This window comes from Notolabrus celidotus, chromosome 13 (assembly GCF_009762535.1).
Source record: "Notolabrus celidotus isolate fNotCel1 chromosome 13, fNotCel1.pri, whole genome shotgun sequence".
Lineage (NCBI taxonomy): Eukaryota > Metazoa > Chordata > Actinopteri > Labriformes > Labridae > Notolabrus > Notolabrus celidotus.
In genome coordinates this window covers 13,439,261-13,464,734 of record NC_048284.1, presented here as the reverse complement: position 1 = coordinate 13,464,734, position 25,474 = coordinate 13,439,261, and the positions used below count along the sequence as shown (strand labels likewise).

Genomic DNA, 25,474 nt, shown 5'->3' with positions numbered 1-25,474 from the left:
AAGGCCTCCCAGCTTATCCATGACTTCAAATTTACCATCGGAGGTTACCACAGATACTGTTGCAATATCTCATTATGGTTTACAGCGTGTAGAAATGTGTTAAGAGGTTCGCCCCACAACCACAAATTCCAAAATGATCCATCATGGTTGTATTTGATGCATTTCATCTGTTCCATCCCTGTGGTCTGACTGACATACTAATATCTAGTTGGATGTTTTCCTCCATCGGCTATACATGATTATCCATCCAAAAATAACAGTTGCTGCATGCCTGAGGGATGCTTCATGTTTTAGCATGTTTTCACCCTCAGAATCAGCAAAAGAAGAAAGACAGGTATGATGTATAGCTTTTACTCTCATTGTTTTCCAAGTTTTTTTTTTTTAGCTTCCAGAACCAGTACACCAATACTGACTGGAGAAAAAACAAAGGATCACATGCAGAAGAAAGGAAAATGCAACTTTTGAGATGAAAATTATTGAAAGAGAAAAGTATGAGGGCCATATCTAGAGGGGCAGTAAGGGGTGGCATGGGCCCCCCCTGAAATCTGACAGACTGTATAAAATATGGACGTAGTATCCGTGACGTCACCCATCTGTTCCTGAGCGCTGTTTTGAAGCCAATCGACGGCGGCAGCCATATTGGAAATGCAGAACTCAACCAGGCGTGGTGTGACGTAAAGAGGCAGGGTTGGAGCCTCCTAGCCAACAGCTATGGGTTCCCGTCCAGGAGTCAAGTCAGTCATGTCCTTATCTGGGCAAAAACTCATAATCTTAATATCTTCTGAACCGTCGAGTTAGAAAAAAATTCACCCCCGGTACAGTGTGTGCCGATAGAAAAATTAGCTACGTAGAGCCAAGCCGTTTTTTGAAACAGGCTGTAAACATGTTTATTAATGCTGCAAAGATCGTCTTTTTTAAATTGGGGTCTATGTGGTTTCCGGTGTTTCTGCAGCCAGCCTCAGGCGGATTCTCGATTAATTGCAGTTTACAACACTTCCACATGGGCTTCACAGTTTGAGACCGGAGGTTGCCGCTTGGATGCGACCAGAAAATCTTTAACTATAATTGGCTATTTGCCTTGTCACAGCTAACTTTCACTAGATCTGTGTCAGGTCCATCTCTGCTTTGCCATGGCTTCACTCTATTGTGTTTCTGCTTCGTTTCAGCTCCAGCAAACCAGAGCCTTCCACAGCAGAAAACTAGTGATTCAGTAATTACTGTGAGAAATCCTTGGTCTTGTGACTCCAGCTATTTGACGATGCTGCTCCATGCTGTGTTCTTGAAATGCAGTGATTGGGTGTTGATGGGCAGGTTGTTGGGCAGGAGCGCAAAGTTTAACTGCAAGGGCAGGGAGGCGGACCGTTCACAGATCTGGTGGAAGCCAGGTATCAGAGGAGGTACTTATTTTAGAATATTTGGACTATGTTGCAACAGGCTGCTAATTCAAATATAGAAAAATGTGTTTATTTAGTTTAAACTGTTGAAAAATAATTTCCACAACTATTCTATGAGACTTAAATCTTTTGAGCAACTAAAATCTTTTTTTGTATAAAATGTAAGTACAGAATGGTGTCATCTGCATATAAGCTAAGACAACATGCTATATTTATTGGGTCTTTATGTCTGTTAAATTAGTGAAAGACGAGAAGGATTATACGCTTACGTCGACAGCAATTATAGCAGCAAATTTCTAAAACTGGCCGGCTTTCAGGATGAATCTGCTTATATTAAACAGTTTTTTTTTTCTCAGCTTGACCTTTCATTTACCCGTCCCTTGAAAAAAAAAACATTTGTTATGTTGCCAACTCTTTGCTGTTTAAGTACTTCCTGGCACTTCAAACAAAAAGCCTCATGCATCACCAAATCAGCATGTCAGTGAGAGCCATCCAAGCTCTTGTCATCTATAGGAGCGCTGGGAAATTGTGTGCAGTAGCACTAATCCATAGGTCGCATTCCCAAAAGGGGGATGTTTGTTTAACCCCCTTTTGTCCCAGATACTCATAAAACTAACATGAAGATGCAGAGACTAGGCAGGAAGTGGGTATGTCGATAGCCATCTCTAAAAGAGCCTCCATCATCAGCTCCTAATAGAGAGAACTCCACATTTTACCACAACAGACGGCTATCACTGTGTTAACTGAGAGGCCCTCAATGGCTCGCAGACAAGTTGTGAAAGTGAAAATAAACACAAAGGCTAAGCTCTGGGCATTTTTGAGAAAATGTTAGTGTTGCTGGAAAATTTCTCAAGATTGACTGAAAAAAACCTCATCATCATTTCAGAGAGTCAACCTGAGAAAGATTTGGAGAACAGAAACCTGAATAACAGGACTTCTTCTTTCTCTTTTGTTTCACCACGAGTCTTTGAATAAAGTACTTTTTACTTTTACTTCAGCCTCCATATGTAGCCTCAGTGTGAAGACCAAGACAGGCTATGGTAGCATGATTTAGTATGTTGAAAATAAAATGGTGTCTTATGTTAAATGCAGATGATGTTATTATGTACTTATATATCATTTAATTCCCATAATTCTGTTACAGATAATAAAAGCTTTTGCATTGATTGTATAACAGTGTCCTTTTCGGATTGTTTAGTCCTTTGAGGATACCCTTCTTGTCTTTTATGGTTGACTATAATAATAATGACTTTTTTTATATTACATGACGTTATATGATGGCTCATAGGGAGTCAAGAGGTCAGCAATGCAGTCTGGAGCTGACCACCTACGAGCTTTAAAAGTCAACACCATCATTTTAAAATCAATTCTAAAATGGACTGGGAGCCAGTGAAGCGGTTTTAAAATGGGTGTGATGTGTTCCCTCCTGCTGGACCCGGTTATGAGTCTGGCTGCGGCATTCTGGACTATGGAGGTATATATATATATATATATAATTACTTTCATCCTAAAAGTAACATTGCTTTCATCTGCGTCAGCTCCTGAGGGTTGAAAACATACCAAATTTAAATGTCCATGAAAGCTACAACAAGTATTCTGTGGATGTGATGTCAGATGATTCAAGTGACTAAAAAAAGACATGACCTATAAATTTGGTGGTGACAAAAATAAAGACAATGACAATGGAGAGGGAGTGGGTCTTGTGGAAACACGATTGTGTCACCTGCCATCCTGTACCCTTTACTAGTGACAGGTCTCTTTTGGAAGGCCGAGTCCCTCAGGAGTGCTACTTCCAAAATGTACCCTATTAATGTGGCTCTTGGACATTGTGACCTTCTGAAACCATCTACCGCTGGTCCCGAGGGAGGAAGCCGCATAGCGTTGGCTCACAGCCACTGATTCTTGGATTCACTTCACAAAGTAGGACAGACATTCACAACTCTCTTTCAACTGTGTCTGTTGTACAGTGCCTCATCTCTGTCTCTTGAGCTCTACCTGTATCTCTCCAAGCTTAATCTTGTGCATTGCTTTCACTGTGCATAATGCTGTTTTTGCAGATACTTTGCAACAGATACCTTAAGTTTATTAAGGTATTTGTTTAAGAAGAAAAGTGAAAAGGAAAGAGAGCTAATACTGTCACTCTGAACAAGAGGGATTTTGTCCAAACCCACCCCAGCCCTTGGTAGACCCAAATATTCTCCAAACCTTCTTTTTTAAAAGGACTACCCTCAAATGCAAGGGAAAGCTGAATCCATACAGCGTGGGTTGATACTGCACTTTGAAGAACTCTCAGTAAGGTGCTGTCTGACCCATACTCCTCCCTTCATGTTTTCCCTCTCTTCTTCTTCTCCTATATTTTGGTGCCAAACTTTGCTGAGTGGAGGGACAGCTGCAGGCTCTCACATTCTCCTCACCTCCTCCTCTTCCTTCTCTACCTCCTCCCTTCGTCTTCCTCTGTTCCCATCCTTATCCTCCTCCTGTGCTGTGCTAGGGCTCCAGGCTTGGGGCCCAGTCAGCTCTTTTGCTCTCTCTCTTCTTCTTCTTCTTCTTCTCACAGGGAGCTGCAAAAATCTACCAAGGCAGCTTCCTCTTCCTCTGTTTTATCTCCTCGGGATGAAACCCTCACAAATTATAAAAATGTCCAGAGGTAATCTGTGTTACCGTGAAACTCACGTGATGGAAAACTACAGAAGATGGCCACACAGTAAAAACACTTCACCTCTGATCCAACTGAAATGTGTCTATGTATCAACAGCTATTATTTTCTTCATGGCTTCCAATCCTTCCCCTGAAAGCTGTGAGAACAGGATATCTGCCTGCGGTCATTAAAAGGGAAGAGCATGATAAATCAGCAATTCATCTAAGCAGTACCTGTCAGCCCAACCAAAACCACATGGCTGCCTTCGAGCAAAAGAGGCCTCCTATTAAACTTTGAAACCAGTAATGACAGACACATATATATGAGCAGAGAGAGAGAACTTAGATGGGGGGCTATATTAAGAAAAGCTGATGTAACATGATATCAATGCGAGTGAAATCCCTGGAGGGAGAATGGACTCGTTTTATCTGGGAGAATTATACCAGTGACACCTGACTACCTCATTCTAGACCTTTTCAAGCAGATCCACGCTCTAGTGCAGCCTCAAAGTGGCTGTTTGTCATGCTATTTGATTAAGAAACCTGTCACAAATAGAGTTTTCTAAGGATTTTAACCAAACAAAATCACCATGAATAAGTCATAGGTCATTTATGAAGCCAGCCCAACACTTGCTCTTGTGTTTGAGGACCTACTTGGTAGTTTCCTACACAGAGCTAGGCCCACTGTTGCAGCATTCCTTCATAGGTTTCTGTGTAGCCTGGCAACCAAAGGGGTGCCCCACTACCCTACATCCTTGTGAAAAGGACCCCCTCAAAACCCCCAACATGAACCTCCTGAAAAACAGCACTTTCACATCCAGAACTTTCTTTGGGGAAAAGTCTTAAAGCTTAGCTCACATTCATGTGTGTTCTGTGGCTGTTGTTTTTCTTTGCCAGGTTGTTGGCTACGATGGAGGAAATTACACCCTGTAAAGCCATGAGAGTGCTTAAAAGGGGGATTTTTGGAGTTATTAAAGGATCTGCAAAAATATATCTAAGTTGTCCAAAGAAATTTAGGGGCAAGAAAACTGAGAGGAAAGCAACAAATGTGGTCGACCACTCAAACCATGTTGCTTTTAGTGCTGTTTTTTTTTTTGTGAGATTGTATAAGAGTGAGTTTACCATGTCGAGATCCTGGGAAACTCGTCTTTTGCGTAGTTCCTCCATGCGGTCGTTGACGTCACTGAAGCAGGTGTTGTAGTACTCAGAGTACTCCTGGGCAAGGTCATCTATGTTGCCCAGAGAACCATCCTGGAGAGAGGAAGAGAGGGAGAGGCTCAGTCAGGGACACTATGACATCCTGAGAGAGGAAAGCTAAATATCAAATATAAGGTGAAGAAAAAAAAAGTATGTTAACCCTCCTGTTATGTTCGTTTCTCTGGAACAGCAATAATGTTCCTGGGTCAACTTGACCCGGGACATATTCAATTATCCAAAAGTGTCAGAACCCCCAAAAAATCCCAATACATGTTTTTTTTTAACTAATTTTTAACTCCATTACTAACCATTTAAATCAAGATTTAGTCCATTGGTGTTCTTTAATCCTCACAGATCATGGTTCAATGAGGATAACCTTCCTGACATTCATTCAAATTAATGTTAAAACTTTTTTTTAAATGTACATTGGAAAGCCCTAAATGTAAATACAATAGTTTTACAAGACAGATTTTTGTTTATTTCATTTTACATTTTTATTTTTATTATGAATTAATTTTGTTAAATTAACATGACACCTCCTCTGTCATATGCTGCACAGATTTTGATGCTGCATTTAGCTGGTTTGGAAGGCATATATTGCCTAACATAGACTTTAAAAAAGGTCATTTTGACCTGCAACATAACAGGAGGGTTAATATTCTTACATAAAAACATGCAAATAAAAAACATTGAGGAGAAAAAACAGAACCTGTCCCAGTTTTTCACTTCACTTTATGTGCATGAAATTTTCATTTTCTCACTTTCACCTTATGTAACCAAGACTTAAAGCTCCTGTGAGGAGTTTGCGTTGATTCTCGTGCCCCATGTGGACAGAATGGTACTTATTTCGTTACAAGTTGTGTAATCTCTTCTAGTTTTATTCCAACACAAAAATGTCCTTGAAAATCATTGCTGTGAAAAAAGTAAATAAAGGCTGTTTCAGCAGTGTGAAGCCAATCACTTAAACTGACACCTATCCCCTGCCTTTGATTTCAGATATTACAAATAACTATAGTGAGACACTCTTTATGTGGATGATCTTGTTTGCTTTTGTAAAATGTACAGAAACATCGGCATTTATTTTGGTCTCTTAGCCGAACCAAAAGCAACCACTCCTAACAGGAGCTTTAAAGCGTAAAAAAAAAAAAAGAGAGACCAATTTAGTGAGCTGTGGGACGAGCACACCATCCACCATATTTTGAAGTTACTGAAAGCAGAGCTTTGTAAAATCACTGTCACATACTCATGCATTAACTGGTGTATAAGGGTACTTATAGCAAGTACTTGGGTAAATCCTGCATGGCTACAGGTAGCTCACGAAGACAGACAATCAATCATGTACCATAATTTCCAAGGCAGCCTCATGGGTTTAATGAACTCTCTGCTTCTCCCACAAACTGGTAAAAAAAATTGCATAGAGGTATTTGTTGTGCCCATTTGCCAGTCTCCTCAAACACTCTACAAATACAAAAGGAAAAATGTAAAAAATATCTCATGTAAGGTCTGAGTATTTTTGACCGTTTACTGATTCTTATCGGGTCCCATTCAGAGTGTCTTTTGCCGCCGCCACGGTTTGATCCTGAGGTTTTGTCTTTGTCATGGCTCATATCAAGGATGACCTTTACCTCCTCAGACATTTACCAAACTCCAAAGCAAACACACACTTCCTGTAAGCTGCAGTTTAGATCAGCGGAGTTCCTGGCTTTGTGTGAAAGACGGGTGTTTAGGATTGAGGGCGGAAGCTGTGCTCCAAACAGTAAAAGCCTTACCTAATAGAATACAGTCTGGATGAAAAGTCAAAGAAAGGATTCTGAGTTACTTTTGGAAACAGTAATAGTGACGCAGGTTTAAAAGGGAGTAAACAAAAGGCAGCATTAGAAACTGACAGCATGAGGAGCCTGTGTTAGAAAGTAAGTCGATGAAGTTCTGATCAGTTGATGTTTTAGATTTGGGATAGAGACGAGTACTGTAAAATTTGGCGTACAAGACACACTCCTGATACCTTTTTTTGTCATCTAAAAAGTGAGTCCTTTATGTGTGTAAAACCAATATCCCAGTATGAAATCCAGGGGGAGGAAGATAGCACAGTGATCTAACTAAAGCTTAATCTCAGGAATCACCATTATGACCAGCAGAGCAGCCACCACTGTCACCTGATGCAACTGAAAATTCGCCAGGCAGTTGGCGCCATTTTTCAACACCCTCATTAGATCATGATCATGGGTTTAAGAGTTATGCTGGTTTACTACTTAGTAAAGAGACTTAGTGGAGTGCTGGTTTAACTAAAAAGACTCCTCAAATTAAGACAAATGACCAGTGGAGGTGGGTGGTGTGACTCCAGGTGAAATGGTCATTGGCACAGGGTCCCGAGCCTAACTCTAACCCTAGCAGGACCACCAACTCTGCAAGGTGAAATCAGGCGCCAATAGAAAGATCTACACAGTTGTAGACTCTGCTGAATGCAATGAAAAAGACAGGCTGAACCTTTTTCCCTTCTGGGAGACTCCCCAAAAAAGACTGAAACTTGTACACCTGAGCAACTTATTCAGGATTTTATGGTTTCTTTTTTAGCCTCATGTACTTCCTAATGTGCAGTTACGCCAATCAAAGCATGGGTCTAAAAGTAGAAAATGTTAACAATCAGTGTTTTCCATTAAGAGAGTCTGCATTTGGCTATGATATCATCACCAATAAATGTATAGCCATGCAGTGGAAAGACGAACAACCTCCATGTATACCAAATGAGATGAAAATCTACAACCTCAGGGGCAATCAAGGAGAGTTTAAAAGGATCTGGGTGATTTTCTATTATTCTTGGAGACAGAGTCTTTAACTTCTCTACACTCTCCAGTTAGAAACACAAATACTGACAACTGACATAAGTCAAGCCTACTTTTCATTGCTCTGGGTGGCCTTCTTATGGGATTGTGATCCAAAATGTCTTATGAACTGCAATGTATCAGGCACTCTCGTTAAAGGAACTAAGGACCGGACCTGAACAGGGTGGGGGGTGGTGGGTGGGTCGGGGGCTGTCTTTTTGTATCTATGTAATGTATTTTTCTCCATTAATATTGATTCCGCCCTATGTTAAAAGCAAAACCCAATAAAAAGAAGGTTAAAAAAAAAAGAAAAAAGAAATATTCTGCATTTTCTGCATCAGAGAGGAACTTGAAGTCCAAGTATCGAAATCAGGCTCAGAAATTGAGATCATCCCTCATCGCGATTGGAGTCAATGGGTCATTTAGCTAACTTTTAAGAAACCTAAGCCCCTTACAATTTTTTCAGGATGTAAACAAACTGCTTTTGTACAGCGTAGGAAAAAGAAGACTACCTCAAAATGTGGGCCATTCTGGCAGTGATGTCCAACTATTGAATATTCATCAGTGTTGATCTAATCTGTGCCAGGCAGACAGCTAGCATTGAGTCACTTGTGCAGGGTCCGAACAGTCTCTCTCAGTCTCTGTCTCTCCTCAACTAGACTCCCTATCTAGGTGCCAGGCCACAAATGAAAAGGATCACTGTGAGTGTGGGCGAGTGTGCCGAACACACACACACACACAAGGAGACATGGGCATAGGGCCCCTGAGAACAGGCATTAGCATGCACGCACATGCATGCGGTAGATCTCACAAACACCGGACCAAAACAAACAAACCGGACACATCTCAGTGGACTGAGTTATGAAATTCAGTTACTGATTGTGCTCTGACAAACACATGTTCTGTCTTAAAAGTCAACTTTACAGCTGTGATCCATCCTCCCCTCCTCATTACTGAAGTGGAGAAATTCTGTTCTGGCCAGACATATGGTTGGGATGACTGAGATTCCTGCAGGGACACACATGCTTTTCCCTTCATTCCTCCCTTTCACTGAAAGCACGGTCTCATTACAGAGCCCCATGGTGTATGATGTGTTTATCACCGTTAACGGACCTAGACAGCGCTCATCTATTCGCCACATCTAGTGGATAAGAATGAACATTAAGTCTTGAGAGTGCAGCTGATCTTTATGGACACAAGGCCACTTCAAATGACAGACATCGACAGATTAGTGGCTGAATTAATTGACTCACGGGAATTCGGAATGTACATCTAAGCTGAGTAAATATAAAGTGCTTTGCTGCTCTCAGGCAGATGTGTGTCTGTGACTGAATGCGTCAAAATGTGTGCAAACACTCATGTGTGTGCGTAGATAACTGAGATTCCTCTAATTCCCCGGTGGCATGAGCTCATGAGGGTCCAACACAGCTGACCCTCAAACCCCACCTCCAACACCACCACCTTGTAAAGTGATACGGCACATGCTCAGTTATGAATATCCACTGAGAGACAGCACTTAAAACACCAGTGTAGGGAATAGAAAGTTGTTTCGTGGTGGGTGAGGAAGCAAGTGACGCATAACACAACTGTTTTCTCAGGGTGTTAGACTGACTGTGTGAGTTAACAGATTAGTCCAGATTTGAATAAGCAAATGAGAGTGTTGTAGGAAGAAATTAGGGATTTGAGATGCATTGGCTTTGGAAAAAAGGGGGAGTGGGGATGGAGGCTGGACAAAGGATGATTTGTTGGATACTGACTGGGGGCAGCTGTTGGATGATGGGAGGATAAAACATCTGGAGTCAGGGAAAAATAAAATCTACATCTATAAAGGAGATTTTATAGAGAAGTTTTAAATCCCTCTTGCTCAACTTCACCTGGAACGCATTTGGCTTTCAGCGTTAGCATACTAAGCTAACAAACAACCCTTAAAATAACACTCAATCTAAAAATATAAAAGGAAAGAAATTTGCCAGAATGAGAAATTTCAACAGAGTTCGTTGGAAATGGAGACTAATCTCACTGGAGCTGATGCAACTGCTTCTTCACCCTGGATGTGAGTGAGGCCAACTCCCAGCGTTGACTCAAACAATGGCAACAATAGTCCGACCAAAAGCAACACCCAAGCAAGAATGCGAGTGTGCATTTGTGTGCATTCAGAGAAAAGATGTGTGCATGTGTCATTTATCGCTAAGCCATGTGTGTTTAAAAGTAATGCCTGCTCTTGAAAACTGTGTTGTATGTCATTTCTTTGCAAAAGGCTTGAATCAACTCAGCATATTAGAAAAGTGGTGAGAAATACTGTGGGATACCACTGAGACAGACGATTGTGAGAAGTCTGGATTGCAAGTTGTAATCACTGTAAGTTAGTGGCTGCCATGTTGTTTCACCATCACAACACAAATTGCTGGTGTTGCACCACAATGGATAAATATTCCAGCAATGTGTGATGATTGCTACTGAGTGATTACCAAGTGATTCACTCCAGATTGCTTTGGTGGGATGGAGACAATCAGCAATTCATGCAAGAATGCCAATAAGCATATACTGTCTATCATCTGCTGTGTATCGTGCAAGAAAATCACAACATTTGCACCAAAAGTATTGGAATGGGAAAGTATAAGATCTCATTATGCAAACACATTAGCACAGTTTTACAGATCATATTGCAGTCAGTAGCTTCAGCTCTCTAAATTAATTAGCATGGCATCCTTGAAATGTTTCCTACCACAAGTCTGTCTCCTCAGACACTCAGTAGGTCACTATGAAGCAACATTAGGAAAATGTTTACATCTTACATTTCCACACCAGTTCGAGACTTTGTTCCCAATGGTTGTACCATTCTGTGAACTGCTGGGTCTTTTTTTTTGTCAAGTCAAGTCAAGTCAAGCTTTGTTTATCAAGCACATTTACAACAACCTCAGTTGACCAAAGTGCTGTACAGTTATTAAAATACAATATAATCATACACAAATATAACAATAAATAAAAACAATAAAACAATAGTAAGATATCCATTTAGGAAATAAAATGAGGAAAAAAGAAAAAGGCCAAGGATTCTTTTTTAGCTGGGACTGATGCCAAGGAGAGAAGATGGGTTTTCAGGAGTGTTTTAAAGTGCTCAACAGACTGTGCAGCTCTAACCTGGAAAGGTAGGCTGTTCCACAGCTTTGGGGCCGCCACTGAGAAGGCTCTGTCCCCACGAGTAGAGAGTCTGGACGGAGGTACTGCCAGGAGCAGCTGGTTTGATGACCTAAGTGCTCTGGAAGTACTGTGAGACTGTACAAGGTCTGATAAATAAGACGGTGCCAGACCATTTAAACACTTAAAAAAACAATTAATAAAGACCTTGAACTGGATCCTAAAGTTAACAGGCAACCAGTGCAAAGATGCAAGGACAGGACTGATGTGATCCCGCCGTTTCTTTCCAGTAAGCAGGCGGGCGGCTGGATTTTGGACTACCTGTAGACGACGTAATGCTGACAGGTCAAGACCAACAAACAAAGAGGTTACAATAATCTAAGCATGATGTAACAAAGATGTGAATAACTCTCTCGAAATCGTTTCTGAGAAGATAAGCCTTTACTTTTGTGGCAAATATCCATAAAGGGTCATCATTTCCATCAGTGAATGATGCAATGGCATGTCACACTACTTGACTCATTCAACAGTACTTTTAACCAAAAACTAGAGTACTTTCATCAAAATTAGAGTGGAAATGCGTGGGTGAAACTTGGATGAAAATAATGAGTTCGACAATGGTTATCCAACCTGCTCATGGACCAGTTTTATCATTCTTGGCTGTCATTATTCAAACAAACTTGAGTCTGCCATTACAGAAACAAGTATGCATTGTAAAACTAAAGAACGAGGACTTTCAAACTTTACACTGTCCTAAAACGGTGTGGACTTGACCAGCTCAGTACAAAGTTCCCATTCACATGGCACAGAAGCAAATAGACACAATTTGCCAAGAATGTGCAGTCCAAAGCAGAAGTGACAACTTCTTCATGTTTTCGTGGCACATTGCTAAAGCAGTCTCTTGCAAAGTTATTAAAAAATTCCACAGCCAGCATGCACGGTGCTGATAACCTGGGTCTCCTTACATGCTTAGAAATCCCTGCCAAGCCTCAAAACTAATCTCTCAATCATGCTACACTTAATTCATGTTTTCCATATCTAGCTAGATGTTGCAGAGTCTGTCAAAGAATGTGCTTGTTTACATTCCAAAAGGGTGAAAATCATTAGTCCTCGACCTAACATGTTCGGTGGGGTCTGTTCTTTGGGCTCACGTTCCTGACTGTGCCGTCAGTTGTGTAGGGGTTGAATGGTAGCGTACATGGTGTTAACTATTGTTACAGTGCTGGCCTTGTGACAACCCATTCTCTGGGGACAACAACAATGACAACAGTGTACAATGGAGCCATGTATCTGATGTAATGGCAGAACGTCAGTAGTAAGATCACTTTCACTTGCTGCGCAACCTCAGGACAGGTGCGGCAAGTTGAACTGCCAGCAAATGTCTTGTATTGTGTAGCATTGTGCTAATGTTTCATGAAGAAGTAAACCAATAGATCTCTCTGCTTTCAACCAAAGTCAAGGATACACCATTCTAAACCCAAACATGCACAAGATCACCTTTCCAACAGTCCCTTCAAATATCATGACACAAGCAGGAAAGGTAATGAATCCTTTACTCCACCCAGCCCTCAGTCCATCCAGCTCTCCAAGTTCCTCCAATGACAAAGGCTTGACCATCACCCTTTCATTCCTGTATTTGTGCAGGAGTTGTACAAATGGCCATGTTCTTTTTGTTCTTTTTGTTCCTACTGCTTATGGGTTTGACATCAACCCAACATCTGATTTTAAGTCACCTCATTCTCAAGTGTTGATGTCACCTTGCTTAAAAACAATGTCAAGTTCTGATGCAGACTGAACTTTGGGTTTTAAGCTCATCCCAATGTCAGGTGTTGACACCACATCAACATCTGGTTAGGAAGTCTCCATACGTCAGGTTTTGAAGTTACACTAATGTCAGGTTTTGACGGCATCTTAACACCAGGTCATGACTTCACGTTGATGACAGTTTCTGTCATCACCTCAACGTCAGGTTTTGACGTCAACCCAACATAAGTTGATAATGTCACACCACTGTCTGTGTTGGACATCATCCCAATATCAGTTAACGATGTAATCTCAATGCCGGGTTTTGAAGTTACACCAATGTCAGGTTGCGACGCCAACCAAATGTCTGGTTCTGACATCCCTCTGACTTCAGTTTTGAAGTCATCCCAACATCAGTTTCTAACGACATCTACATTTCAGGTTGTTAAGTCAACCTGACATGAGATTTTGACTTCACTCAAACGTCCAGTGCCATTATTGATATCTGCGTCCAATGCTTGCTAAAATGCTGTATCCAAATGTCACTGCATTATCTAATAGCCCCACCAAATGTCAACTGTGTGGTACTACCAAAGTGCTTATTAGTCAAATCTAGCAATAACTCAACAATCAGTGTTTTTCTACCAATCTGAACTGCAACGGTATCAATGTATCAGGAAATATTCCAGTCTCACGAGAGGAATTGGTTTGGAGAAGGAAAAAAATGTATTGGAACAACTCTCCAGCAGTGTTAGTGTACACTGAACCAATCATAGAACACAGAACAGAAGAAAGAAACATGATTGAGCCATTTAAGAAATTTGAAAATAGCCACTGATGTGCCTCATCCTGCCATCCATCTGAATTACCTTAGAAACATTTTGAAAGCACCTTGGTCGAGAATTCCCGAAATCCTAGTTCCAGTAGAAGTCTGTCTAAAAGGTGCACTATGGGCCACAGGAGCCGGTGGGTAAAGACTTTAGAGGAAGGTGAGGGCAGGGGGCAGAGCCCACCCCTATTAGAGAGCTTCCTGAGGATATCCGTGGCAGGAGAAGAACAGTGCTATGCCAACCCAGCAGAGGAAGCCTGCCAGATCTCTGTGTGACCTCAATAATGAAGCCAGCCAGGGAGGGGGAGCAAAGGACGAGTCAGCTGGCAACAATAGACAAAATAAAGCTATGAGGCTGTGTTGGAACATCATTGGCAGTGATATTAAGTGGCCAAGCTCAACATAGTTGGACAGAGCAGGATTGGAGCATGTGCTGCAGCTCTGTATTAAGTGATACGTGGGAGAAAGCATACAAAGATCACTTTATCAAACCATATGATTCCCAGACACAATCAATAATCATGTCTGGAGAACAGCATTCAATCTTTAGCTTCAGAAATGAAGTGCTGTCTGGTGCACAATCAGTGTTCTCTAAATAGACAAATGAAACACCCACGCTGTGTGAAACACCACAAAAGTCTTTAAACAGAGGAGGATTCTCTGCAGGCAAGTAAAATACTTCCACAAGCCCCAGGACCAAGATGACCTTTAAGCAAAAACAAGATCAAGGTTTCAATTAGGGACACAAAATGAGAACTACGGATGACTGTCATGTGTCATATCACCTTGACACGGTGGGAGCACAAGAAGAAGAGTGTCTGGTTCAAGGACAAAGAGATATGGGGACAGGGTCTTCTCTATCTGTGCCCCAAAACTGTGGAATTCTCTTCCCCCCAGCATCCGGTTCTCCCCCTCTGTTGAGACTTTTAAAAGTCGTCTTAAAACTCACTTTTATTCATTAGCTTTTAACTGCTCCTAAGCACACTGGATCAGATGCTTCACTGCACTGTTAATTGGCTTTCTTGTCATTACTGTTGTCATTTTTACTGTGAATTTTAATTTTTAATTATATTGCTCTCTTACCACTCATCTTTCCCTCTCTCTTCCTCTGTTTGTTTTGTTTTTATTTAATTTTCTATTTGTTTTCCTAATTGTCTGTTGTAAAGAACTTTGGATCAACCGTGTTGTGTGTAAAGTGCTATATAAATAAAGTTGATTTGATTTGGTTAATGGAACCTGCATTGATTCCTTCGTCAGCACTAAATTTAAAAAAAAAAACAGTGGAGTTTCAAGATAAAACTGAACCCCAAGGACTTGGTATATTTGCCAAAAGAGGGAGCAATGAAGAGGAACTGCTCTGAATATTGCAGCATCTTAAAAGTCTTAACACTTCAAGAAACATTACACATTATGCTGAGACAGACTTCTCTCTTTCCACTCAGGCACTTTGACTGTGGCTCATTTAACATTCAATAAAGAGTTTTCAGATGTGAGGAAAAGAGAACAGGGTGGGGACTAGAAGCAAGCTGTAAGTTCACCCACTAAAACAGCTATAGCTCCTGCACCATACAGCCCTAAAACTGACTTTGAGTCTTAATTAGCCCTGAGGTTATTTACTCGGCTTCCACCACAAATAAATGACTGGCTTTCTTTGGTGTATTTATTAAACACATTCCACAACACGACTGGTGTGTATGGTTAACCTCAGAAGGCAGGGGCCCATTAACAGAAGTACTTTGATTTACAGTCAAAACATGAGCATTCATTATTTCTGGCTATAGATCCCATTTGAGGACAAACTCTTTGCCTCTGGTTGTTGTCAGAGCAGTGGTTCTTGAGTTTGTCTAACTCTCTGCAACATAAGATAATCAGTGAAGTCAGCAAGTATGTCGACCAGATCTCTATCAGGGTAGATGTCTATCTGCCCAAGTATGTAGGCCTGTTCTCACGTGTGGGGGGCCAAGACCAAACACATTTGTAACGCTGAATTAGGTTGGGTCAACAGGCCTGAGGCTAACCCAAATTTTAAAAGGGCATTCCCATAAAGGCTCCCAAGCAAACAAAAAGCTATTGAAAGTGAAAGAGCAATAGTTATATTTAGCAGATGCATTTTGCTAGGAGAGGTTGTTTGATATAGTGGTCATTGTGCTCATGGCATTCAACTCATAGGATGCTTAAAAATAGGAGCTTGAGTTCATTGTGGAGAATAAAGTTCAGTATAAAGGGCAGTTTTAGAGATTTTTATATTTTGTGACTGTTTATTGTCACTGCACTAGACAGGCCAACAAATTGAAAAAAAACACTACTTTGAAGCAGTGAAAATATAATCTTTGATTGTTTAAATTTCCTATAGGGGAACTTTGTTTGTATTCACTTTGGCGCCCCCTGTGGACAAAGTTCTTATCACTTTGCTGATCTTACCTCATACATACATATATACAGACATCTCATCCTACTTTCTTTAACAGTGAAACACATCACTTCCTCTCATTAATACAAAACAATGTAATACATGGGGTTTTGTTTACATGCTATGAATTGTCTCATCTGACACCTACCCCCTGACCGCAGTTACAGGCATTGATAGTTATACTACGGAATTGTCTGCCTCTTTCCTAATGGTCTTGTTTGAGGCACAGCTGTGAGTTTCAGTCTGTTTCATAACCACCTGAAAACCCCTCACAGGAGCTTTAAAAATAGAACATTATCCTCAGACTGAAACCGTTAAATTCACATAAGTTATGCCTGCAGGTTGCCATTGACTAAGTGTTCTTATTACCCCAAGACTGACCCCTTTCACAGAAGAGCATCTGACAGAAATCATGAATTATCACCACTGTCAACCAGTTAGTTCAAGTGAGTTCCTGCTTGACAAACTGACCTGCTGAACTTTAAAAAGACACTGGCACTTGTTTGCAGCCAAGGAGACCGGATTCCATGCTTTTACACTACATATCATTCAATTAAGAGTTTTGTAGAAAACAGCATCAAAGTCTTACTAGAACATAAACATGACACTGATTTTGAAAGAGCCATAACATGTCTATTGAAAGGTTTATGTTGGTCAATAAAAGGATACATATTTAAAGCTCCTGAAAGGAACTTGTTTTGGTCGATCTTGGTGCCCCCTGTGGACAAAGCAGTACATCCTCTTCCTTTGTTGATTTATAATGTACAGGCATGACTGTTGTCTTCAGGGGACAAATATCTTCCTGCCTTCTTTTACTGCAAATTGTATCCCTCACTGTGAATCTTAGCGCTGTAAAATACAAACAAAGGCTGTTCTGGCTGTGTGAGGTTCTTCCCTTGGTGTGGCACCTACACTGTGGCAGAGGTTGCAGACATCAAAAATAACTATAGAATAAGTCAGCCATGTAGTTGATGGTCTTGTTTGCTTTTGCATGTCATGTACATGCATCAGTGTTAATATCAGCCTGTTTCATAGACTGCCCAAAACTTCTCACAGGAACTTTAACAAATCAAAACGTAAAAGGTTTAAATGATAATTTAGACAGGTTTGAAATAGAAAACGAAAGAGTGCAAAAAGCATGTCGCTGTTGGGAGTTTAAGGATGTGTGTGTAATTTAGCTGAAGGGGAAACACGTCAAAGATGAGCACAGCCTCGCAGACATTTGCCTCCAGAGCAATAAATCTGGAGAAATTGCTTGGCTGGGAGCCAGGTCTCCCACCCGGTGTCAGAGGGCAGGATGGTCTCCCCCTCCTACACACACACACACACACACACACACACACACACACACACACACACACACACACACACACACACACACCAACACACTACATTTACACACCATTCACCTCTCCAGTGCCAGACTAAACCAAATTAACACCTCTGTCTTTACACAGAGTGGAAGTGACTGCAACACGTTTGGTCAGCAGATCAATCAGATCCCATGGCCTGTGAAACCAAGACTGCTTCTGCTGCCAAACAAAAGGGCAGTGTTGCAGAAAAATGCTTTGTTGCAAAATGCAAGATCTCCAAAGTCACTAGCATGTAAAGCACAAACATGTAACGCAGGCAACAGATAATCTGGAGCCAGAGATGCTGGCAAATTAGGCAGGCACTTTAAAGACATTATCAGAAGTTATCAGATGAATAGCACTTTAGATAATAGATTTCCCCAGAAACAGAATAAGCGTGCACATAGGATCCAAAAGTTTCAGGAACTCTACACATCTCAAATAATCAGTTGTTTGGGTTCCAAATATCTCATCAGAAGAAGGCCTCAGAAACCAAATCACTTCTAATCATAAGGATTGGAGCCTCAAGCTTAACTGGGCTCCACCACTTAAAAACATAGCAGCCTATCCTAGCACACCAAATGCACAACAGCCCCAGGGAACATGGCAGCACACAAAGACAAACACGCACAAAGGGTTAAATTAAACTTTCGGTGTGCATTAAACATACCATGTTCTCACTCGGTTCCTGTTTGCATTGAGGCCCGATTTCCTCAACAGTATGATCTCCTCGCCTGCAACCCTCAGCTCTAAAGCACCTGAAACTCTGACCACATGTAGAATGCGGCTGCGTTTGAAAACTCTTGGCCTCAAAGGACACACCGCGAGGATTTGTTTGGATGCGTGATTTGCATGCAAAGAGTAATTGGGCTGCACAATCACGGGGACGGCAAATCAGTGTCAACTTTGAAGACAAAGGTGAAAACTCGCAGCTAGTTGTAAGACTATGATGTCAGTCTGTTGGTGTCACCCCTTCCCCCCCACTAAAAAAAACTTACCAGCATCCCCATAACGTCCGTCCACAGTTGGGAAAAACTGTCGGACGCAGCAGCGCTGTCTGCCTGCGGCTCATCAGAAGACGCACCGGTCCCCTGTTCACCTTCCATGGTATTGGGATATTTTTTGTTCAGTCAGACTAATCTGGTGCAGAGCTTGAATCCAAGCCCACAGGCAGGGGGGCCTGATCGCCAGCAGTAAACGAAAAGTCGGTGCCAAGGCTGCTCCTAGAGAAAGTTGCCCTTGACGCACCGGTGAAATGCTCCAACATTGTTTGGCACGATCCGAAGTTTAGTGCGTAAATTGCGCTCTGACATGTTTACGATACTCCCACGACTACTCGTGCGTCGAATTCAAGTAATAATATACAACTCAAAAGAACACTCAACAGGTCTTGAGTCTTACAACTTCCAAGCGGGGTGTTCCCAGCTACACAGTCCCGTACAATACGAATCCTTGCCCGGGGAGGAAACTGAACCCTACACCGGGCGGGACAAGACGTCCAAGTTGGCACAAAGTTTCCAAAAAGTTACAGAAATCCCTCGACGAGCGGCAGGAAAAGTGTCTAAACTGGTAGAGCGAGCACACGTGAGCTTATAACTATTAAAATATTCGAGTGAGAGAACGCCCGGAGCTCAGAGCAAATCCTCCAAACACTGCGCCTCCCCTCTCTCTCTCTCTCTCTCTCTCTCTCTCTCTCTCTCTCACACTCACACACACACACACACTCCTCCCAGCAAAACATTACAGCAGAAAGAAAACACTTGTCCCGTGCCAGGAGTACAAGGCCAGGAATTAGCTCCCACTTCTGAGGAATCAATATATCACTTGTGTTTTTCATAATCAAGTTTAGTTTGACAAAGCTAAAAGATGACTTTAGACACTTTTTTAACTCTGAAACTTTAAATTGTACACCCTTTTTACTAACATCTGCTGTATTGACTCTGCAGTCACTGAATCCTATTTAAAAATTGTACTTCAAGATCATCATTTTTATGTCCCAATTGCCTCCTATGATTGTTAAACTGTTGACTTAATAGTGTTGCTGTAGCCTGTAAATATCCTAAAAGCCAGGAGTACAGTTCATTCAAAAGATTTTTTTTTTACAGCGCAGAAAACTTTATCTCATGCTGACACAGCTTTCCAAGCATACATCTCTCCGGCCACCATTGAATAGGACTGTGAACAAAGCACATTCTCCACACAATTGTATGGAAAACAAAAAGCTCATGGGAAAAATGTTTTCAAGGGGGTGATGCATACTGTGCCCTTTGCCCGCCATAAATCTGGATGAAAAGCTGAACAATAACACAAAAAAACAAAACACTTAATTTGAGTTATTTTTTGCCTCTGGATATTTTTGCAACTTCCTCATGCACACATATCGCAAACAGTGTTTTTCTCCAATGTAACAGACCTGCACCCAGATCTCATTTGAATAAGAGTAGCATGAAAAAGAACACGCTATGTACAAGCATGAAATTGCACGGCTATCTTGTCTCATCAACCATTTGTTATGCTCCACCAGCACGCCACTCTTTTGTAATGAAGAAGTCCAGAGACTCTCTGCTTCTCTCTTGTTGTTGTCAGAAGCTCACTTTCTCAGAACAGCTGCCGGGTCTCGTGACAGATGCCAGGAGCAGCGGCAGAGATAGAGAGGGGGAGAGAGACAGAACATTTGAAAATCACAGCTCCTCACACAGCTTAGCTCCACTCCCTGCTGTTTTAGGTCAATTTTAAATGCTGCTTCACCTGCTGTTTGCAAGATCAGAGTTCAGCGCAGCGTGGAATAAGAACATGTATTTAAAAGTAACACAGCCACACAAAAAAAAAACAGACTATGCAAGAAACACATTCCTGTCTGTGCTTATGAAAAAGATCATCAGTTACACAATAAACCCTGAAGCTTCATCTGCAGTGCATTGAAAGGAGCTGCTTAGGATTGGACAGGTCACAAAATCTATGCTAGCAAGAAGCTCATCAACAGGTGATTTATACATTTTGTTAGATTAATGTTGTAACGTTTTTCTGTTTTCAAAGTGATGTACAATTTTTGTTCATCCTTGCACTAGAACATGAGTTCCCAAAATGTGGGTCGGGACCCCTTGGTGGGTCACGAGACACCAATAGGGGGTCGCGAGATTGCTTCCAGATTTTTTATTTTTTTAAAGTACTAATTTTTTTGCTTATTTCACCAATTATTGAAAAGTATAGACACAAATTGTAGTTACATTTGAAATAAAACCCTACTAAATAGTACATTTCATTAGTTTTCTGCCTTTCTTTGTTGCCAGATGACTCCTAAAGTTAGAGTTAGGGTTAGCTAAGCGTTAGCAGCAGAGGAAACAGCCACATTTGCATGTAGGTAAACTAATTTTGAAGTATGAAGTAAATGAGCTCCCACTTCAACAGTGGGAGTCAAAAGTCTTTGGCACTTATATTTTAGGGGTCGCGGGCTGAAAAGTTTGGGAACCCCTGCACTAGAGGTCCTAAAGATTCAAGCACAGCGTTGGTTTAAGCTAGCTACTAACATTGCCATGCTAACATTCTCACAATAACAATGCTAGAATGTTCCTGTTTAGTAGTCGTACAGTTTACAATCCTGATTAACTTATTAGCAAGCTAACATTCACACCACGAGAATTCTAGCTTGTTGATGCTTAGCAATACTGTTTACAATAGGAGTAAGATATGTTAGCATGCTAAGATTTTCTAATTAGCAAAAGAGCTTGGGCAAGTGGGATTGTTTTACTTTTGTATGTCGTCTTTTATATTTTATTACTGGTGAAAAATAACTTTTGAGCTCATGCACCAAAGAAAATGTGACAAGCAATTACTCTCAGCACATACAAGTCTTTGCTCACATTAGCAGAAACCACTTGATAGCCCACCTGTCGAAGTGTTTTTATTTAAAAATACACAAATGCTAACATAATTACAGTGTGAGAGAGATAGACAGAGGTTCACTGAGCTGGAAGAATTGTATCATCTTGGAATGATGAATAACTGCAAATTTCTCAATGTTAAAGAGTGCAGGGGTAGCAATTTCATTATGCACCCCATGTACAGAGGCTAAAGTTCTAAAAGCAAGTGGCCCAGGGTGTGATAACAACCTGTGACCTTTTGCCACATGTCCTTCTCCCAGTTCCCCACTCTATCCACTGTCCTATTCTCTCAGTACAGACATAAAAGCCCCCAAATAAACTAAAATAGGTTCACGTTAATCCATTCAATATGTAGGTAGTTTCTTCAGTCTGGGAGTAAGTGTTGTATAAACCGCAAAGAGGCCTTTTCCTTCCCTACAGCTTGGATACTGCCGGCATGGTTTAAAAGGAGGATTCTTAAATGAGTACTTTCATTTCCTCACACCAGAATTTATCACTCAGGTTACCCTTTGTTGCTTGCGCTTGTCATTGTTTTATTATATACTCGATCATGGTTCAAAGGTTGTGTAGGTGAAGAATGGCTTTTACAGGCTTCGGATGAGCGACAGCTGCTCAACAGTTTTCTGCTTACAGTCTAAACACACAGAACACACGCTTATACAAGAGCAGCTTTGTTGGCCAGTGAGTCTACAACACGGGGGTCTCACTGCTGACCTCTAATCTGCAACCTCAGAGTGAGAGCAGAGGTAGTAGCACTGCAAGTGTGTGTGTGAGAGGCATTACATCATTGTGTTGTCCATCAGTCTCCTCCTGTTTCACAAGTAAGGTGACCACGTGTTTCCCCCCCCCCCTTCCTCCTGCTGAAAAAGCAGTGTTGGAGGTCATCCCCCCTCACACACACAAAATCTCTTCCTGCAGAGACCCCTCCTAACCCAAATACAAGACAGTGCGACCCCACCTGGCCCAACTCAAACAGAGAGGTCAGACTGTTAATGAAAGGAGGAGGAAGCCTGTTGACTCAGTGCGCGCTCATGTGCCAGCTTTCCCCTTCTCTCTTCACACTACTCACTAATCAAGGTGTCATGTTGCCAGACAAGAGGAAACAAGAGTCACTTGCTGGTTATTTCACCATATGCTAATGACCTGTTTATTACATGTCCCCCTTTGATCAGCTTTTTTGGAAAGAATGTGAACATTTGGTCTTAAGTGAGGAGATAATTCAGAGCATATGAAAACGATATGTCTGCAAACAATTCACAGTGCCCATAAACTTGTCCTGAAAGTAGGGTGTGAGAGCTGAATCTATTACACGGTTCTGGAATTATATAGGGGGCTCTTCCATGAAAAGGATGATGTCATGAATATAAATTGTTAACATGGGTTACTTTGAACGCAGTCTTGAGAGCCTCAAGATTTGGACTCATGGATGTCAAGTACGAGAGTTGTGTCGACACTTTGGCTGCCTTTCATCTACCCCCTTTTATCTCCTCTGATCTTTCACTCGATCTATTATTAATAGTTTCATTGTCTTATCTTGCATCCTTTTTCTCTTAGTGCTGATCCTGCGAGGTTCCTGTAGAACGGTAGAAAAATTATAGTGTCTCATGAGGTTTGAAAAAGAAAGCCTTTAGAGTAGATGAGAGACAGGACACAACGATATAAAATAGCAATTTTACATGCTTTAGCCCTTTATTACATCAGCTAAAAACACGCCTAGGAGGAGGAGGATATCATTCACAACAGGCTAGGACAAGGCAGAATTTCAGTCACTATTTTTCCTCTTCAAATTTGACCGTGTGTTTTTTTGCAGACATGGAGGCACTGCAAGGTCCGTCCATTCACAAAGCATCAACTAATCTCCAGTCAAGTCCTTTCATTAACAACTCAAACACTCCCACGGGCTAAATTGCATGGAAAGCTCTGATAAACTTCCGCTGATGCAATAGATTTCTACATTTATGCTCTCGCCCTGGGTGACAGCGTATCATGGTGTGTAATTTTCTACTTAAGATGACTCAGCAAGATTATCACGAAACCTTGGCGGCATGTCTAAACACACTCTGATATGGGTGGTGACAGAAGGTAAGAGTGGAGAAAGATGAGAAAGAGAGGTGGAGCAGTTATAGGAGGAGAGAGTAGGATATATATTTTCATACAATAATGTGGTTCAAGATTGCCACCCTTGGAACAAGCACCAAACAGGAGAATAATGTCCACCAATATTTAACTCTAACTATGAGTTGTTGGAACTACAGAATGAGCATTCCGAAGAGGCCTTAAGAGAAAAGAGAGATTGGAAGGAACCCAAATACAAGGGGAAAAGAAAGATAGAGATAGAGAAAGAATGCAGATAGTGTTAAAGCAAAGCAGGGCTAGACCTCCCCTGATAGTGAGGGTGACCCTTCATAAAGGTCAGTGACCCCAGGCCTCAAAAATAGCCCCTCAGGGGGAGTCACGAACCAGGCTGCTACGGGTGATTAACAACATTGTAGACTGACATCAAGGGCACCACTGACACACTTAAGGAATGCTATGCATGACAACAAAGCACGGACACACACATTGAAGCGATGTTTCCATCAAAAATAACCAGAACATTTAATCCGAGGAATTTCTTTTAAGGGGGCTAAATGGTTCCTCAAGGCCATTACGGTTGTATGTTACCTCCATGTGTGGGTATACATGAAAACACAGTGACAAAAATATATAATCAAGACTTCTACCAAAAATAACTAGAACTCCAAGTATTTTTCTTTTCAAGGGACTAAAAGGTACGACCAACTCTATTGGTTCACGTTTTTCAACCAAGGTCTTAAGACTTTCAACAAGTGACTAATAAGTCTTTGTAAAAAAAGAGTCACACCCCTGCCAAAATGTACCTAACTTTATTTTCACTGAAGTCCACAACAGGATCTTTTTCTTGAAGATAATCTTTTTTATGAAATTGGCAGCCACTTTTTCCCACAAGTTTTCACTAATTTCTAAGCACCCTAAGGTGACAAACATCGATACAATTAATGAACCACTTGCTGCCCTGCTGGTCTCCTAACTGCTGCTAGAACTCAACTAACCACATGTGTTTAGTGCTGCAAGTCCTGCCCCTACAAAGTACTACTCCTCAAACCCTAACTCTAACACCAGTACTGGAACCTTTTGTGGGGCAAAATCAAGTTCCTGAGACTCTATTTTAACCCTGGTACCTGCAGTTGAAATGCACTGCGTACACTTAATAAAATCAAAGTTCCTGGAGGAAGTTCTTGCAGTGGAAACATGGCTTTGTACTCTCTCTACATACCGTTAATACTGTTCATACTTTACAGACCGATTGAGATTTTTTTTCCTGATTGCATCAGATTGTGATATGAGAAACGTGATAACATCTTCATCCATCCATAAATCACCTTTCTTTACCTATGTGTATTCACCCATTGTTTAAATCAACAATAACAAGCTTACACTTGAAGCCTAATTGGATTGAATGTCCTGAGCCCTTATCTTGCGTTTCTCTGCACACCGTCTCTGAGTGAATAATTGGGATCAAAATGTCCACATCATTAATTCCTCTTAGTCGATGAGTCTGCGGCTCGTCAGTCCCGTGACATTTTCTTTGAACCAGTTTAAATGTGAGTGTTTGTTGTTCTAACACATCACTGTGTGTACATGAAGGTTTATGTGTATTGGAATGTGTAAGAAAATGTGTGTGCGTAATGAGCATGCAGCCAGGCCAGCCCCACTGTGCTTCACACACTACTGATTCTTGTGTGGGAGTTATCACACAAGCCCAATTAGCATGACAACTAATTACTGATTCCTTGGTCCCCTCCCCCAGCTAAGCGAGTCATTAAATTAAATCAACATGCTGGTCCACTGAAAACAAAGCTTTCAGGGGGTATCATGAAATGCCTAGAGCTTGCTGTTTGTGTGCTCTATAGGTATTGCTTTTCATAGCCTGGTCAACCATAACAGTCGAGTCTTTTGATAACACAACAACAACACAGGGATTACTTCTGGGCAGAAGGGAGACAGAAAACAGAGAGGAAGAGGAAGAAAACAGAGAGAGTATGCGATAATCAC

The 25,474-nt window shown here is 41.4% G+C and overlaps 1 protein-coding gene across 10 annotated transcripts in view; it reads right to left on the bottom strand.

Moving 5' to 3' along the window:
• Positions 1-25,474, bottom strand: part of sash1a (SAM and SH3 domain containing 1a) — a 335,265-nt gene that overhangs the window by 46,014 nt on the left and 263,777 nt on the right. For 5 of the 10 annotated variants that reach the window (XM_034699170.1, XM_034699165.1, XM_034699167.1 and 2 more), the window contains exon 2: positions 5,154-5,282. In XM_034699170.1, coding sequence (XP_034555061.1) covers positions 5,154-5,282 — 129 coding nt within the window. Of the gene's footprint in view, positions 1-5,153; positions 5,283-18,189; positions 18,407-18,517; positions 19,203-25,474 lie in introns of those variants that run through there. The other 5 variants (XM_034699171.1, XM_034699172.1, XM_034699168.1 and 2 more) reach the window with 4 other exon arrangements.